This window comes from Caretta caretta, chromosome 4, assembly GCF_965140235.1.
Source record: "Caretta caretta isolate rCarCar2 chromosome 4, rCarCar1.hap1, whole genome shotgun sequence".
Taxonomy (NCBI): domain Eukaryota; kingdom Metazoa; phylum Chordata; order Testudines; family Cheloniidae; genus Caretta; species Caretta caretta.
The window spans coordinates 122,025,974-122,039,027 of NC_134209.1; the positions used below are offsets into that span (position 1 = coordinate 122,025,974).

The window sequence follows — 13,054 nt, forward strand, 5'->3', positions numbered from 1 at the left end:
GCTGTTGGGTGTCCTAATAACTGGGCTAGTCTGGGCTTGTGCTTGCTCACTATTTATATGATTTTTTTTTTCAAAAAATCTTTAAGATCTGTTTCAGAATGAAAGTTTTTTACCTTAAAACTTCTTGCAAAAAGGAAATATTGTCTTCCTGCCACCTGTGTGAAAAATGCTAGTTAGCTAACATATGCTTGGCTAGTTCCCATATTAAGCTTTCATATCATTTCACTAATATTTATTCATTAAAAGCAGATTTTGTCTGTCATCAGTTTCATCCAAAAGCTTCCTAGGTGACCTAGAAATATAAAAATACAAACAATGCCTCCCCATTAGATAAATAAAACTGGCTCATCTGGACACTACTAGGCTATAATCAAATTGGATCACTTTCCAAGTGCCAGAATGCAAAAATACTTTTCAGGGTTTTTTTTTTTTTTTCATTTTTGTGAGACGCTCAGCTGACTCAGAATGGCTTTTCTTTAAAATTTGGCAGGTACAGTACATGGTCCTGCATGTGGGATGTGGGCTTTGCTTTCAACAAGGGAGGTGCCTGAGCTAGTGATTTAAGACCAGAATTCAGTCGCAAAAACTTCTGATTTTGACCGCACATCCCAGTCATTGTTTGGGCCTTCCTCTTTTTGCTTTCTAGCTGTAATGGGGTAGACTACTTCTAAGTCACAGCTGGGAATGTTCTGAAGATTACAATTCATTGAAACTGGTAAAAGGCTTGGCAAGCTAAATATTGGTTGAAGAAATTGGTTTTTAAATTTTATAGCTTTTTGAAAAATCTGACTCAAGCACAGGCCACAGTCCTTATCTTTAGAGACATGCACCAGATTCTTCTGTACAGAATGTTCTCACTACTGTTTCTAGCTAGAGAATGGAATGTGTATGTCTACTTAATGCCACCCTTTCTTATATCACCTGTGTAAAGAGAACTTACTTCTATTTAAAACCCATTTCCTACAGTAAAAACCTGCAACTTTTTTCTGGGGCACCTGCCCAGCACTCTAATTCAAAGAAGCAGACACATGCATGTTAACCTCCAAAAGCCATAGTTAAGACCAGTGAAAAGATCTCCTGTCTGATTTTATATAATACTTCATATCCCCTTGACCTGGTGACCCAGTTGAAGAAAATTGTTGATGCCCGCAGCCCACTGGAGCTGGGGCTGAGGAGAGCAGCTCAGGGCTACAAAAGAGGGTTGGGGTGAGGGCTGCAAGGTGGGGCTGGGAATGAGGGGTTTGGGGTGCAGGAAGGGGCTTTGTGTTTGAGGGGGGGCTCAGGGCTGGGGATTGAGGCACTGCCTTACCTCTGGCGGCTCCCAGTCAGTGGTGCAGCGGCAAGCTTCTCACCTGTCTTGGCACTGTGGGCCACGCTGCGCCCCGGCCGCGTCCAGCAGCAGGTCCGGCTCCTAGGCAGAGGTTTGCAAGCAGCTCTGCATGGATCTTGCCTGCAGGTTCCAGGCCAATGGTTGTTCGGAGCCGCTGCTCAGGGCAGGAGCAGCGCATGGAGCCCTGTGGCTCCCACCCGCAGGAGCCGGACCTGCTGCTGGACGCTTCTGGAACAGCTAGGAACTAGCCTGCCTTGGGCAGCGCCGCTGACGGGACTTTTAACAGCCCAGTCAACGATGCTGCCCAGAGCTGCCGCAACCCCGTGCCTTATGTTCCACAACCAACTAATTCCTGCATCAAGCCCATGATTGAAGTAGAGCATGTTTTTTATATAGAGAGGATAGCTAAGAGTTCAGTTGATGGCAAAATCTCCACCTGCCTATGTAAGTTTTGGTAATGTGGGTTAAACCTGCAGCTTATTTCCAGTCAATTCGTTTAGCTTCAGCATCTAGCCACTGGAGCACTGTGCCTTTTTCTACTAGACTATGCCAGTGAGCAATCAACATTAAAGAGCTACAGTAGTGTGAATTCATTGTCTTATTTATTTTTAATATATATTTTCTCACAGCAAAGTTATTTTATCAACTAGTTAGTTAACATAGTAAAAGCAGGCTGATTGGTTAATAATTAAAATCACAGTGTTTTAATAACATATGCTGCAAAGAGCTGCAAGAGACACTTGCAGCTCACAAGCCTCAGGCTGAGTATCACTCTTAACTATCTTTATTCAGGTAAATGGATTTGAGTTTTCCTGGATTCTCACTGTCAGGCTTTCCAGAAATTGAATCATTTTTGTAGTTCTCTTTTGAATCCTTTGAAAAACAATGTTGACAAATTGTACAGTGTGAACACCAGGACTGAGTACATTTGAAAAATCTCACTCTACAGTTGCTGGGGCACCTGGTTCCAATACTTGTTCCTTTGATAAAGAAAATGTGTTTAGAGAGCTTTGAAATTAGCTTGGAATTTTGTCCTACTTTCTAGAGACTGTTTCCTGTTGACCTTTGAATGCACACTACCTTGCACTGATGAGGTTTTTGCGTTGAATAAATTGAAGGCTGCAGCCTGATTTCAGTGCTTTTTTTGGTATGGATAAAAAACAAAACCACCCAGCCATCCAGGGAAATAGTATATCCATCCTTAGTGTCTCTATTGTAAATACAACCTAGATTAAACACAGCAATAAGCAGACTACTTTTACACAGTAAACTTTGGGACAGGAACTGAGGCTACAGCTTGACTGCGGTTCTCATGCTCACTCGAGAGAGGCTAACCTGGCAATACTGAGGAGCACAGAAAGTGCACCAACCAACTGTAGGGGCAGCTGATGAGTTGTGCTAATTTGAGCTGTAGCCTAAGAGCCCCAATGCACCAGCCAACTCCAATTTAAAGCACCACCACACTTGCATTAAGGATCTGTGTGGACAGGACTTGAGCTGGGGACAGTGCTTCAGTTATAATTTGAATTAACCTTACAGTGAGGAAAACCCTGAGTGTTCCTAGATGTTGTGCAGAGCCCCAGCTCTGCTCCACTCCCAGTTGGTACCTCTAGGTGGGCTTGAGGTAGCCAAAGAAAAGAAAAGTGCCCTCTCCACCTCTCACCTGTGGTGATGTGCCTGGTTTGGATGAAAAATAAAACACTAAAGTTCTTTATCTCCTTTTCCCCCTCCCCCAGCCTGATACAAGTGAAAGCCTCTGAGAAGCAGAATGTATTTGACATGAACACAGCAACTCAACCGTTGAAGTCCGTAAAGAAGTGCCTTAATCAGCCCACTGAGTGGAATCTGAATTTTGCAACAGTATCTCTTGCCAGCTGTAAAGTTTTTAACCAAAATCTCAAAAGTGATGAGAACAAATAGATTGCAGCTATTCTTGCACTATTATTTTGTACATTGTTGTTTTACTCCTGCTGAATCATAAGCATTTATTAAATTGATCTTGAACTGATCTCTTGTGATTTGGCTTTATATTAAAATCAGTAGCATTATTCATTTTGATGTACTCTTATGTTTTTTACATGAAGGTTTGCATTTGACCATTATGGAATTTTGCAGTACAAATCTCATATCAGATGTTTCCCTTTTAATAGTATTTCATGGGGGGGAGGTGGAGGCGGAAGGGGGCTTATGTTCTTTTAAGTTTAATTATATATTATCCCAGTTCTATTTTTGTGCACAAAAGTTAATATATTTTGTGACATGGGTCACTAACTGTAAAGATTTATGCCAATGATTCAGAAACAATTCTGTACCAGGTGGAGACTGACTACCTCGAAGCAAAGCAGTAGAAAGATGTGGCAAAGATGTATAAAATCTCATTCAGAAATGTTCAAAATTTACAGAACAATCAGATTGCACAGTATGTTTTCCTTTTCTAGGGGGTTGCGGGTGGGGTTTATTTTCACTTATCCTGAGAAAATGTGTCAATATTTAAAAACTGTAGTCTAAAAGAAAGGCCAGCCTTGCAGGAGAAATCTCTTGAAAGATAGTCATTCAACAAACTTGTATCTGCACTTTTTTTATTGATGTTTCTGATAAGTGGTCCATTTTGTTTTGTTTCTATGAATTTGCCTGTCACCAATTAAAATGGATGTAAACACATTTCCAGTTAATTGCTTTATTGCATTTTAGAATTAATTTCACACTTCTAACAGTCATGGAATATACCTCTTAAGCAGATATAAATGTTTCCATTTTCATTACCTAGTAGACAATTTTATCAAGCCTAAAACATAGCCTCAGCTAAGGTTATTTGACATGTCTAATAAAAAGTGTATTGATAGTAGTGTGCTGTTATATTAGGTATAAAAAAACCCTATACTGCACATTTCCCTTTTCTCGATGCACTTATTTTATGGACAGAGCAAAGATTCTTTCACTCAGTTCTCCATCCTTGATAATATAGAGCCAAGAGAGTCAAGAGCCTGGAAGAAGTGTCCTTTGATTATTCAGTGGTTAAACTGGAAGCATAAAGCAACCAGGTCCCCCCCCCACCTCACACTGCAATACAGACAAGCCAATAATGAGAATAAGTCCATTAAGATGTACCGCCTTCAAGAACCCACGCACCAGTAACTGTAAACGCACACCAAAAACAACAGCTAGCTTGAAAATTCAAAAGGTAATTCTCAATGCTGCGAATAAGACTTAAATCTTCAGATGGAAAGTGCTGTGGTGTTAAGGTGCTTTATCAAGAAGACTAAAAGCCGCAAATCAGGTTTAAGACAGACTTCATACTTTTATTACACAGAGAAAATATGCATCTAACTAAGGAGTGATTGTCAAAATTAACCCTAATTTAAAATATTGTAAAAACATGAAGTTCCCTGGAACTTTACAACTATAGAAAGTTTTAAAAAAACTAAATTGACAGTAAAACAAAGCTTATTTTTGTAAGTCTTGTGAAGAGCTGGCTTTCATGAAGGACACTTCTCTTGCTTGCTCTCATCTTCAATCATCTGCTTCTGCATTCAGAAGCTTTGAGAGATTCATCCGAGTTTTCTCAAGTGCTGCTGTTTTTGCTCGTCTTGAAGGTCTTGAACTTGGCAATGTAACTGGTTCTGGAACTTCATCACCACTAAACATAAAAGGTTTCAAAATGGCCACAAAAAAGTTGTAAGCAAATTTAAATGTAAATGCACTGCCTTGAAACCACTGAATAATAAACTGCATTCTTTATTGTAGACACTGCACTGGATATAGGTTGTAAGTTTATTTTTAAATAGCTGTGTATATATCAATTAGAGTAGTGACCACCACAAAGGCATAACCAAAGGTTAGTAGTTAAAGTGCGTGGAAAGCAGCAAGATAAGCTTTTAGGGGCTATCAACATAAAACAAATTGTCTAGACAAATTAAAGGGCCTGATCATATTGAAGTTAATGGGTCATGTGCCTGACCATAAGCAGATGTGGGTCCACAGTTAGTGTTAAGATAACAGCACTGCGTAATGGGGTGAAGTGAATGGCATTCAATTTTTTTTTCCAAATGTTGATTTCTAAAGTTTATCAATTTACAAATTAAAAAACTGAATAATAGCAACAAGATAGTAGCAATTAGTATAGCAGAGGTAACTTTACAAACCCTTCCCTAAATAGCTGTTACACAAGAACAAAAAACTGGAAGATATACTGGAAAAGAATTAATGCAGGTTGAATTTCTTAGCTGTAAGTCTTAGCTATTAAAGAAATTGTTTCATTTCCTTGAAAGGAAAAAAATTACTTTTTCTTAACTAGTACTTCTGAAGGAGACTGAACATTTATGGACAGCTTTTAATTACTTATTTTTTATTACCCTTGTTGAGAAGTCTGGGATTAATTCTATAGTATATATAGTTAACATGTAGTTTATCTTCTGTGCTTGGAACATCTAATTTTAAAAAGAAGGATCATATGGATGAAAGGATTTGAATTAAGTTTGCTTGCAAGGAAGAAGGAAGGAAGTTAGAGTGGCAGGAGGGACGTCATACAGTCATTACACAAGACTGTTTACCTTTCACTTTCAGACGCTACCGTTTTACGATTTCTTCTCATGTTCACAGACCTAGCCTCTGTGTTGACTTTTCTCTGCCCTAAAACACAAATGAAAGTTACCCATCACCAGAACAATGACAATGTGCCTTTTGTTCAAACAATCTTCACATCTTAGAACTCCTAGAGACTTTTCATTTCTTCAATACTATTCTTCCTAAACAAATTTCCCTCACCACACATGGGTAGTTCCTTACACCAGTGACTCTCAACCTTTCCAGACTACGTACCTCTTTCAGAGGGGTCTGCAAGACAAATCAGACTCAAGTTACACCTCACCTAAAAACTATTTGCTTAAAAAATCAGACATAAAAATACAACAGTGTTACAGCACACTATTGCTGAAAAGTTGCTTACTTTCTCATTTTTACTATATAAATCAAATCAACTGGAATATAAATACTGTACTTACATTTCAGTGTATAGTAAGAGCAGTATAAACAAATCACTGTATGAAATTTTAGTTTGTACTGATTTCACTAATGCATTTTATGTAGCCTGTTGTAAAACTAGGCAAATATCGAGATGAGTTGATGTACACCCTGGAAGACCTCTGCATACCCCCAGGGTACATGTACCCCTGGTTGAGAACCACAGACATAGAACACAGGACCCTGACTATAGATGATTGATAAACCATGAAGAAACACACACATCACCCTCTTAAAATGCCTTATTTGTTTACATACAATACTTATTGGGCTCTATTAGTTAGACTATAATAAAAAGGAATTAGGAAGCCAGTTTCTCATTGGCAACTAAAAGGCAAAATGACTGAACAGTCCTTGCTATCTCATCTCCATGCCGAATATTTAGACTGGACAAGCGGGGCCCGTTAGTATCTTTGCAGGCAGTAATGTGATGTGACTTAGGGCCAGAGAATGTGGAGGTTGTGGCTCTTTTCTTTTGGCTAGCTCTGTTGTTTCCAAAGTCAGAGCTCAGCTTTTGTGTCTTGCTTCAAATCACATACTTTCTCCTCTCCTTATACTGCTCTAATGTGCCATAAAATGTGTTAATACATCCCCTTACTTCTCACCTGTTGAATGAGGGATCTAAAACCAGTTAACATTTTCTTCTCCTCTATCCCAACTTTTTAAACACCTATAATCATTCAAAGATTTTAAGTCAGGTGTCCAAAGACAGAATTTACAATTCACCTCGCAGTAACGAACAGTGCAATGTGTATTTGACATGGACGTTATTTGCACACACAGAATATCAAGTAGAGGCAGAAGTTTCGTTTCATAAACCACAGTTCCAACTTTTTACAGATAACTTGACACTGCTTTAGTCTGTGTAAAGTAACCACATAAGGGTGTTATAGTGACAAGAACTGTTTCATAAACTCTGTCAGTCAGAGATGTTTTATTTATTTTTTAAAAATCAAAGGCTTTAAAGAAAATTATGCTACAACAAAAACATTTTTGCTGCAATTCCTATAGGGCTTACTTTAAATTAAAAAAAAAATATTTGTAGCTGTTAATGTTAAGCTATAAGTCAGCTCATACCTCTATTAGCTTTGCTTCTTGTAGATTTCTGCTTTGGAGGTGCATTATCTTTATGTTCATTAACAGGACTTTGATCAGCTTCTTTATTCTTTTCTGTGTAACAGAACAGTGTATCAGGTCAATCGTAACAGATGTGATCTTTACATACCAATGCTGAAAATAAACTAAACACAACTCTGCTGTCATTTTTTAAAAATTCAGTCATTTTTAATTCAGAAAAAATAGGAACACACACTAGCAACCATTGCAAAGTGTGGTTTTCTTTACAGCAGTGATGCTCAAACTTTTCCAGTCATGTCCCTCCTTACCAGTAATGGAATCTGTCTACCTTCTTCTCCCCCCCCCCCCCCCCGCCGCCCAACCCCTCCAATTACTGCACAGCCAAGGCATCCTCAGCAGCAGAGCTCGGATTCAAAGCGGAGCTGGGTTGGGGGGCATGGCACTCCCTTCCTGCCCTCCTGTGGGGGCTGGCCACAGTCCTGCACCCCCCTAAATATTCCTCTGCACCCCTAGGGGAGCACACCCCACAATTTCAGAACCACTGCTTTACAGGATACAAGAGCTCTCGCTGCAAGAAAATATGTACTGAAATGCAGAATCTCCATTCCTCTTTGAGGGAACTTCACACTGGAAAGAAAACCAACTATGAGCCAACAGCAGGCAAAGGCTGTTATCCCACAGCTGGAGGAGAGAGGCGAGGGCGCACAACCTAAACAAACGAATCACTACCAGCTCCCCCTACAATGAATATGCAAAGATGAAAACAGCTGAAATTGTTATACATATTTTGTGACTCATCTCTGAATTAAATTTATTTTAATCTATCAGCCCCACTGAGCTATGACTCCTGAAGCTTAGTACTCTGAAATGATGGAGTTCAGGCCCTGAAGTAAGCCACTAATAAAGAAACAGAAAGGAAGAGCCAACTGAGTGGTCTTCAAGTCAGTTTAAGAAAGTTGCTTAGCTATTTAGATAGGAAACTGATCAAGACCAGTTCCTGGAAGGATTTCTAAACTCCTTGTCCGAAGGGGTGCTAACAGATCTGAGTTACTGATAGCACAGGAACTGCAAGTGGTCCCTTGCTGCCTAAATGGTACAGAGGATGGCTAGCTTCTTGCTGCACAACTACAAGTGCAAAGTCTAGCTCCAGATGCATAAGCTAACACTGAGAAGAGGCATCACGGCTAACATATCACTACAATAAAAATTAGTCTGAAAAACATAAGAAATCTCTTTTGAGAAAAACTACAGATATGAAAAGTACTCAAGTCCAACAAGCAAGCAAAGGAAAGAAGAACTTGAAAACTAGTGAAAACTTTTCAACTCAGTAGGTTTCCAGGCTAATTAGTAGACACTAGTATTCAAGAGATAAGTGACTATTCAAATCTGCTGAAGAAAGCCCATCTGGTTAGTGTAACATTTATTTGTGAAGAGACTGTGGAGAGAATCGATGATGGAGAAACGTGTGGCAATACTTAACACAAGAGGAATATGGAAAATGAAAGGGAAAAACAGAGAAACTAGGAAAAAGCTAGGAAAAAAAATCAAAAGATAGATTAGTCCAACATTGCAATACTTTTTCAAAAGGGTAAGAATGTACAATTTACAACTTATATTTTTGTTACTTTAAAACTCTGCATAGTAAAGAGAAAACCTTTACGTTTCTATGTAAAAAATATATATACACTCCCCACCCCACCTGCATTCAGGGACTCATTTACTCTTCTGTTAGCCATACTTTCAGTACATTACCTTCCTCATTTGGATTAACATGCTCAGATGTTGTGGTGCCAGTTTCCTGTTCTACTTCTGAGCGGTCTTTGTCGAAATAATTTCCTTTGCTTAAATTCAAATTCACCTTGAATTTCTCAATCGCTCTTTGACACAACTTATCTTTGACCTTCTGTGGGTAGAAATGTTTCATATTAATATTGCTTAATTCTGCAACAGCTCAGTTTCTACATATCTTCTAATATAGGATTATCCACAAAATGCTGGTATTTCTATATCTGAGAATCAGGTACCCCTCACTATAGTAAATGCAACTAGTACCATATTTTGTATGGCGATAAAACATTCTCTAAGTTATGGATACTAACAGACAAGGCGAATTATTTAGGAAACAACAGGGTGGATCAGTTTAAAAACCAAGGTCATTACGTAGCAATTTAGATGAAGAATAAAAAGACTATTTAGGTCACCAGCATTAAACCTTTGTTCATTTTAGAATTAGTGGCCGAAATAAAAGGAAGGCTACTGATCAATCATCTGAATTCTTCGAGATGAGTCCCTGCCCATTCACACTATTGGAAGGTGTATCGGCAGTGCAGCAAGCCACTGGAACCTTTGAAAGCAATGCCTCGAGGCACCTGTGCTGCTCTGAACATTTCAGAGGAGACCATATAAAGGCCTGGACCATTTTGAATCCCGTCACAGCTCTGTGACCATACGAGAGCTCCAACCTAAAATCCCCAATTTATTTGGTAAAAACTACAATGTACAAGGTACTAAGAGTATAAATGTTTTCTGCTATTAAGACCCAGTAAAGGTTCCAGGTCTGCATATAACCTGTGTTGGAAGGAAATGAGGCAGTTGGGCACCCTAGCCCCTTTTATACCCTCACCTTTGGAACATTTAGAGCTTCAGGGGTAGGAAGAAGTGCAGGGACTACAATGGGCAGGGCTTCCAGAAGGTTCCATCAATTTGCTGTACTGTGGTATAAGAAGGGGGCCAACTCACCAACCAGTGTGTCAAATAAAGCTGCCAACAGCAATAGAATTGCAGTCCCTTTCTTCTAGGATGGGTTTATTTTTCAAAATCCAAACAGTCCAACTCAAAACAAAACAGGTAAACCAGGTCCTGATGCCTAGCCCTTCCTAAAGCCTCTTCCTCAAAAGGCTTCTGCCACAGCAGATATCTCCAGCCAGATCTTCCACCTAGCTGGTGTAGAGAGCCCCTCCCACACTGTTCCCTGATCATGGTCTTCTGGAAAAGACTTCCTACTTGCTGGCCTTTTATCTAAGGACCAGGTGACCTACTGACCTCAAACCCCCTACCTCAAACCCTCTACCTGGAAGGCATCTAGTTAGTAACAGGTGAGGCTAAGCTGGGGTGGGCAAACTACGGCCCAGAGGCCGCATCCGGCCCTTCAGACACTTTAATCTAGCACTTCAGCTCCCACCAGGGAGTGGGATCCGGGACTTGGCCCGCTCCGGTGCTCCAGCCAGGAAGTGGGATTGAGGGCTTGCCCCGCTCCATGCAGCTTCTGGAAGCAGTGGCATGTCCCCGCTCCAGCTCCCACACGTAGGGGCAGCCAGGGGGCTCCACACGTCGCCCCCGACCCAAGAGCCTCCCCCGCAGCTCCCATTGGCTGGGAATCACAGCCACTGGGAGCTGCAGAGATGGTGCCTGCGGACAGGGCAGCACGCAAAACCGCTTGGCCATGCCGCCACGTAGGAGACGGACGGGGGACATGCCGCTGCTTCTGGGAGTTGCTTGAGGTAAGCGCCGCCCAGACCCTGCCCCCCACCCGCACCCCTGCCCTGATCCCCCTCCTGCCCTCCAAACGCCTCAGTCCCAGCCTGGAGCACCCTCAACCCCACCCCAGAGCCTGCACCCCCAGCTGGAGCCCTCACACACCCCAATCCCCTACCCTAGCCTAGAACCCCTTCCCACACCCTGAATTCATTTCTGGCCCCACCTCAGAGCCCGCACCCCCAGCTGGAGCCCTCACCCCCTCATACACCCCAGTTTTGTGAGCATTGATGGCCCCCCATACAATTTCCATAGCCAGATGTGACCCTCAGGCCAAAAAGTTTGCTCACCCCTGGGCTAAGCCCACATCCCTTAAAAGGGCCATCCCACCCCATTAGACACAGGTAATAGTGTAATACCACAATAGTTCAAACACCACTCAAAGGCAAATTAATTCTCATTACTAGGTATAAGTGCCTGAAATGCACTTTGTTGGCGCAGTAAGAGGATTCAACACATTAGGTTATATATTTCATTTTTATGCCATTCTAAACATGGAAGAATGTCATTTCTTACTACGCTTGTCAAACTATGCTTAAACTGTATGTTAGAATTAAAACTACCAAGCTAGCTACTACAACTAGTTTTAAAATCAATAGAGAAGAATCAGATAAACAGCCAAAGCTCTGTAGACTCCAACGCATGCAGAAGTTATTGCCCTACACTCACACACACACACACACACACCCTCCTCAGGCCACATCCTTAAAAGAGTCCATAGGCTCCACATTCACTTCAGGACTGAGTTCAAAATTACCACTTTTGTTAAATCCAGGTATGGACTTATCGACCTTGTGTCCCTCTCAACTCTTCTGCATGTATAGCACAGTATTCTTCTAACCCTCCATCCACTCGGACCATGGTTGATGCAAGTTTTCTCTGCTATTCTTTTAGCTATCTGAAGCAGTCTTCCAATATCTCTCCATCTCAGCTCAAACTGTACTCTTTCCCCATTGCCTAAGAGACCTAATGCTAAGCATGCACATAAGCATTCAGCTGAGGAAGGAATGAATAAAGATAAGGTCCAACTCTACATTCAGCTGCAAATACTGAGATTTGGTTAACAGCAGTAGCTGGAACCAACTAGGGGCCGTGCTCCTCTTGACCTGCTGCTCACAAACAGGGAAGAATTGGTAGGAGAAGTAGAAATGGGTGGCAACCTGAGCAGCAGTGACCATGAGATGGTTGAGTTCAGGATCCTGACAAAAGGAAGAAAGGAGAGCAGCAGAATATGGATCCCGGACTTCAGAAAAGCAGACTTTTACTCCCTCAGGGCACTGATGGGCAGGATCCCCTGGGAGAACAACATGAGGGGGAAAGGAGTCCAGGAGACCTGGCTGTATTTTAAAGAATCCTTATTGAGTGTGCAGGAACAAACCATCCCGATGCACAGAAAGAATAGCAAATATGGCAGGCAACCAGCTTGGCTTAACAGAGAAACCTTTGGTGAGCTTAAACACAAAAAGGAAGCTTACAAGAACTGGAAACTTGGACAGATGACTAGGGAGGAGTATAAAAATATTGCTCGAGCATGCAGGGATGTAATCAGGAAGGCCAAAGCACAACTGGAGTTGCAGCTAGCAAGGGATGTGAAGGGTAACAAGAAGGGTTTCTACAGGTATGTTAGCAACAAGGAGGAGGTCAGGAAAGTGTGGGGGAGGTGCATTCCTCCTTACTGAATGGGGGAGGCAACCTAGTGACAGATGATGTGGAAAAAGCTGAAATACTCAATGTTTTTTTTTGCCTTGGTCTTCACAGACAAGGTCAGCTGCCAGACTGCTGCACTGGGCAGCACAGTATGGGGAGGTGAGCAGCCCTCAGTGGTGAAACAACAGGTTAAGGACTATTTAGAAAAGCTGGACACGCACAAGTCCTTGGGGCCGGATCTAATGCATCCGAGGATGCTGAGGAAGTTGGCTGGTGTGACTGCAGAGCCATTGGCCATTATCTTTGAAAACTCAAGGTCTCAGACAATTGGAAAAAGGCAAACATGGTGCCTTTAAAAAAGGGAAGAAGGAAAATCCAGAGAACTACAGACAGGTCAGCCTTACTTCAGTCCCTAGAAAAAACATGGAGCAGGTCCTCAAGGAATCC

General features: G+C 41.6%; 2 protein-coding genes across 6 annotated transcripts in view; one reads left to right on the plus strand and one right to left on the minus strand.

Moving 5' to 3' along the window:
* The window catches only part of LCORL (ligand dependent nuclear receptor corepressor like), a 177,697-nt gene extending 173,706 nt beyond the window's left edge, over positions 1–3,991 (plus strand). For 4 of the 5 annotated variants that reach the window (XM_048848741.2, XM_075128015.1, XM_075128013.1 and 1 more), the window contains exon 8: positions 3,067–3,202. In XM_048848741.2, coding sequence (XP_048704698.2) covers positions 3,067–3,071 — 5 coding nt within the window. In that variant the 3' untranslated portion in view covers positions 3,072–3,202. Of the gene's footprint in view, positions 1–3,066 lie in introns of all 5 variants that reach the window. The other variant, XM_048848747.2, reaches the window with a different exon arrangement.
* A 612-nt stretch (positions 3,992–4,603) lies between these two features.
* The window catches only part of NCAPG (non-SMC condensin I complex subunit G), a 40,471-nt gene continuing 32,020 nt past the window's right edge, over positions 4,604–13,054 (minus strand). Inside the window, exons 19-22 of the mRNA XM_048848753.2 lie at positions 9,179–9,329; positions 7,427–7,519; positions 5,881–5,959; positions 4,604–4,967 (exon numbers count right to left, since the gene is read on the minus strand). Coding sequence (XP_048704710.1) covers positions 4,841–4,967; positions 5,881–5,959; positions 7,427–7,519; positions 9,179–9,329 — 450 coding nt within the window. The 3' untranslated portion in view covers positions 4,604–4,840. The remainder of the gene's footprint in view (positions 4,968–5,880; positions 5,960–7,426; positions 7,520–9,178; positions 9,330–13,054) is intronic.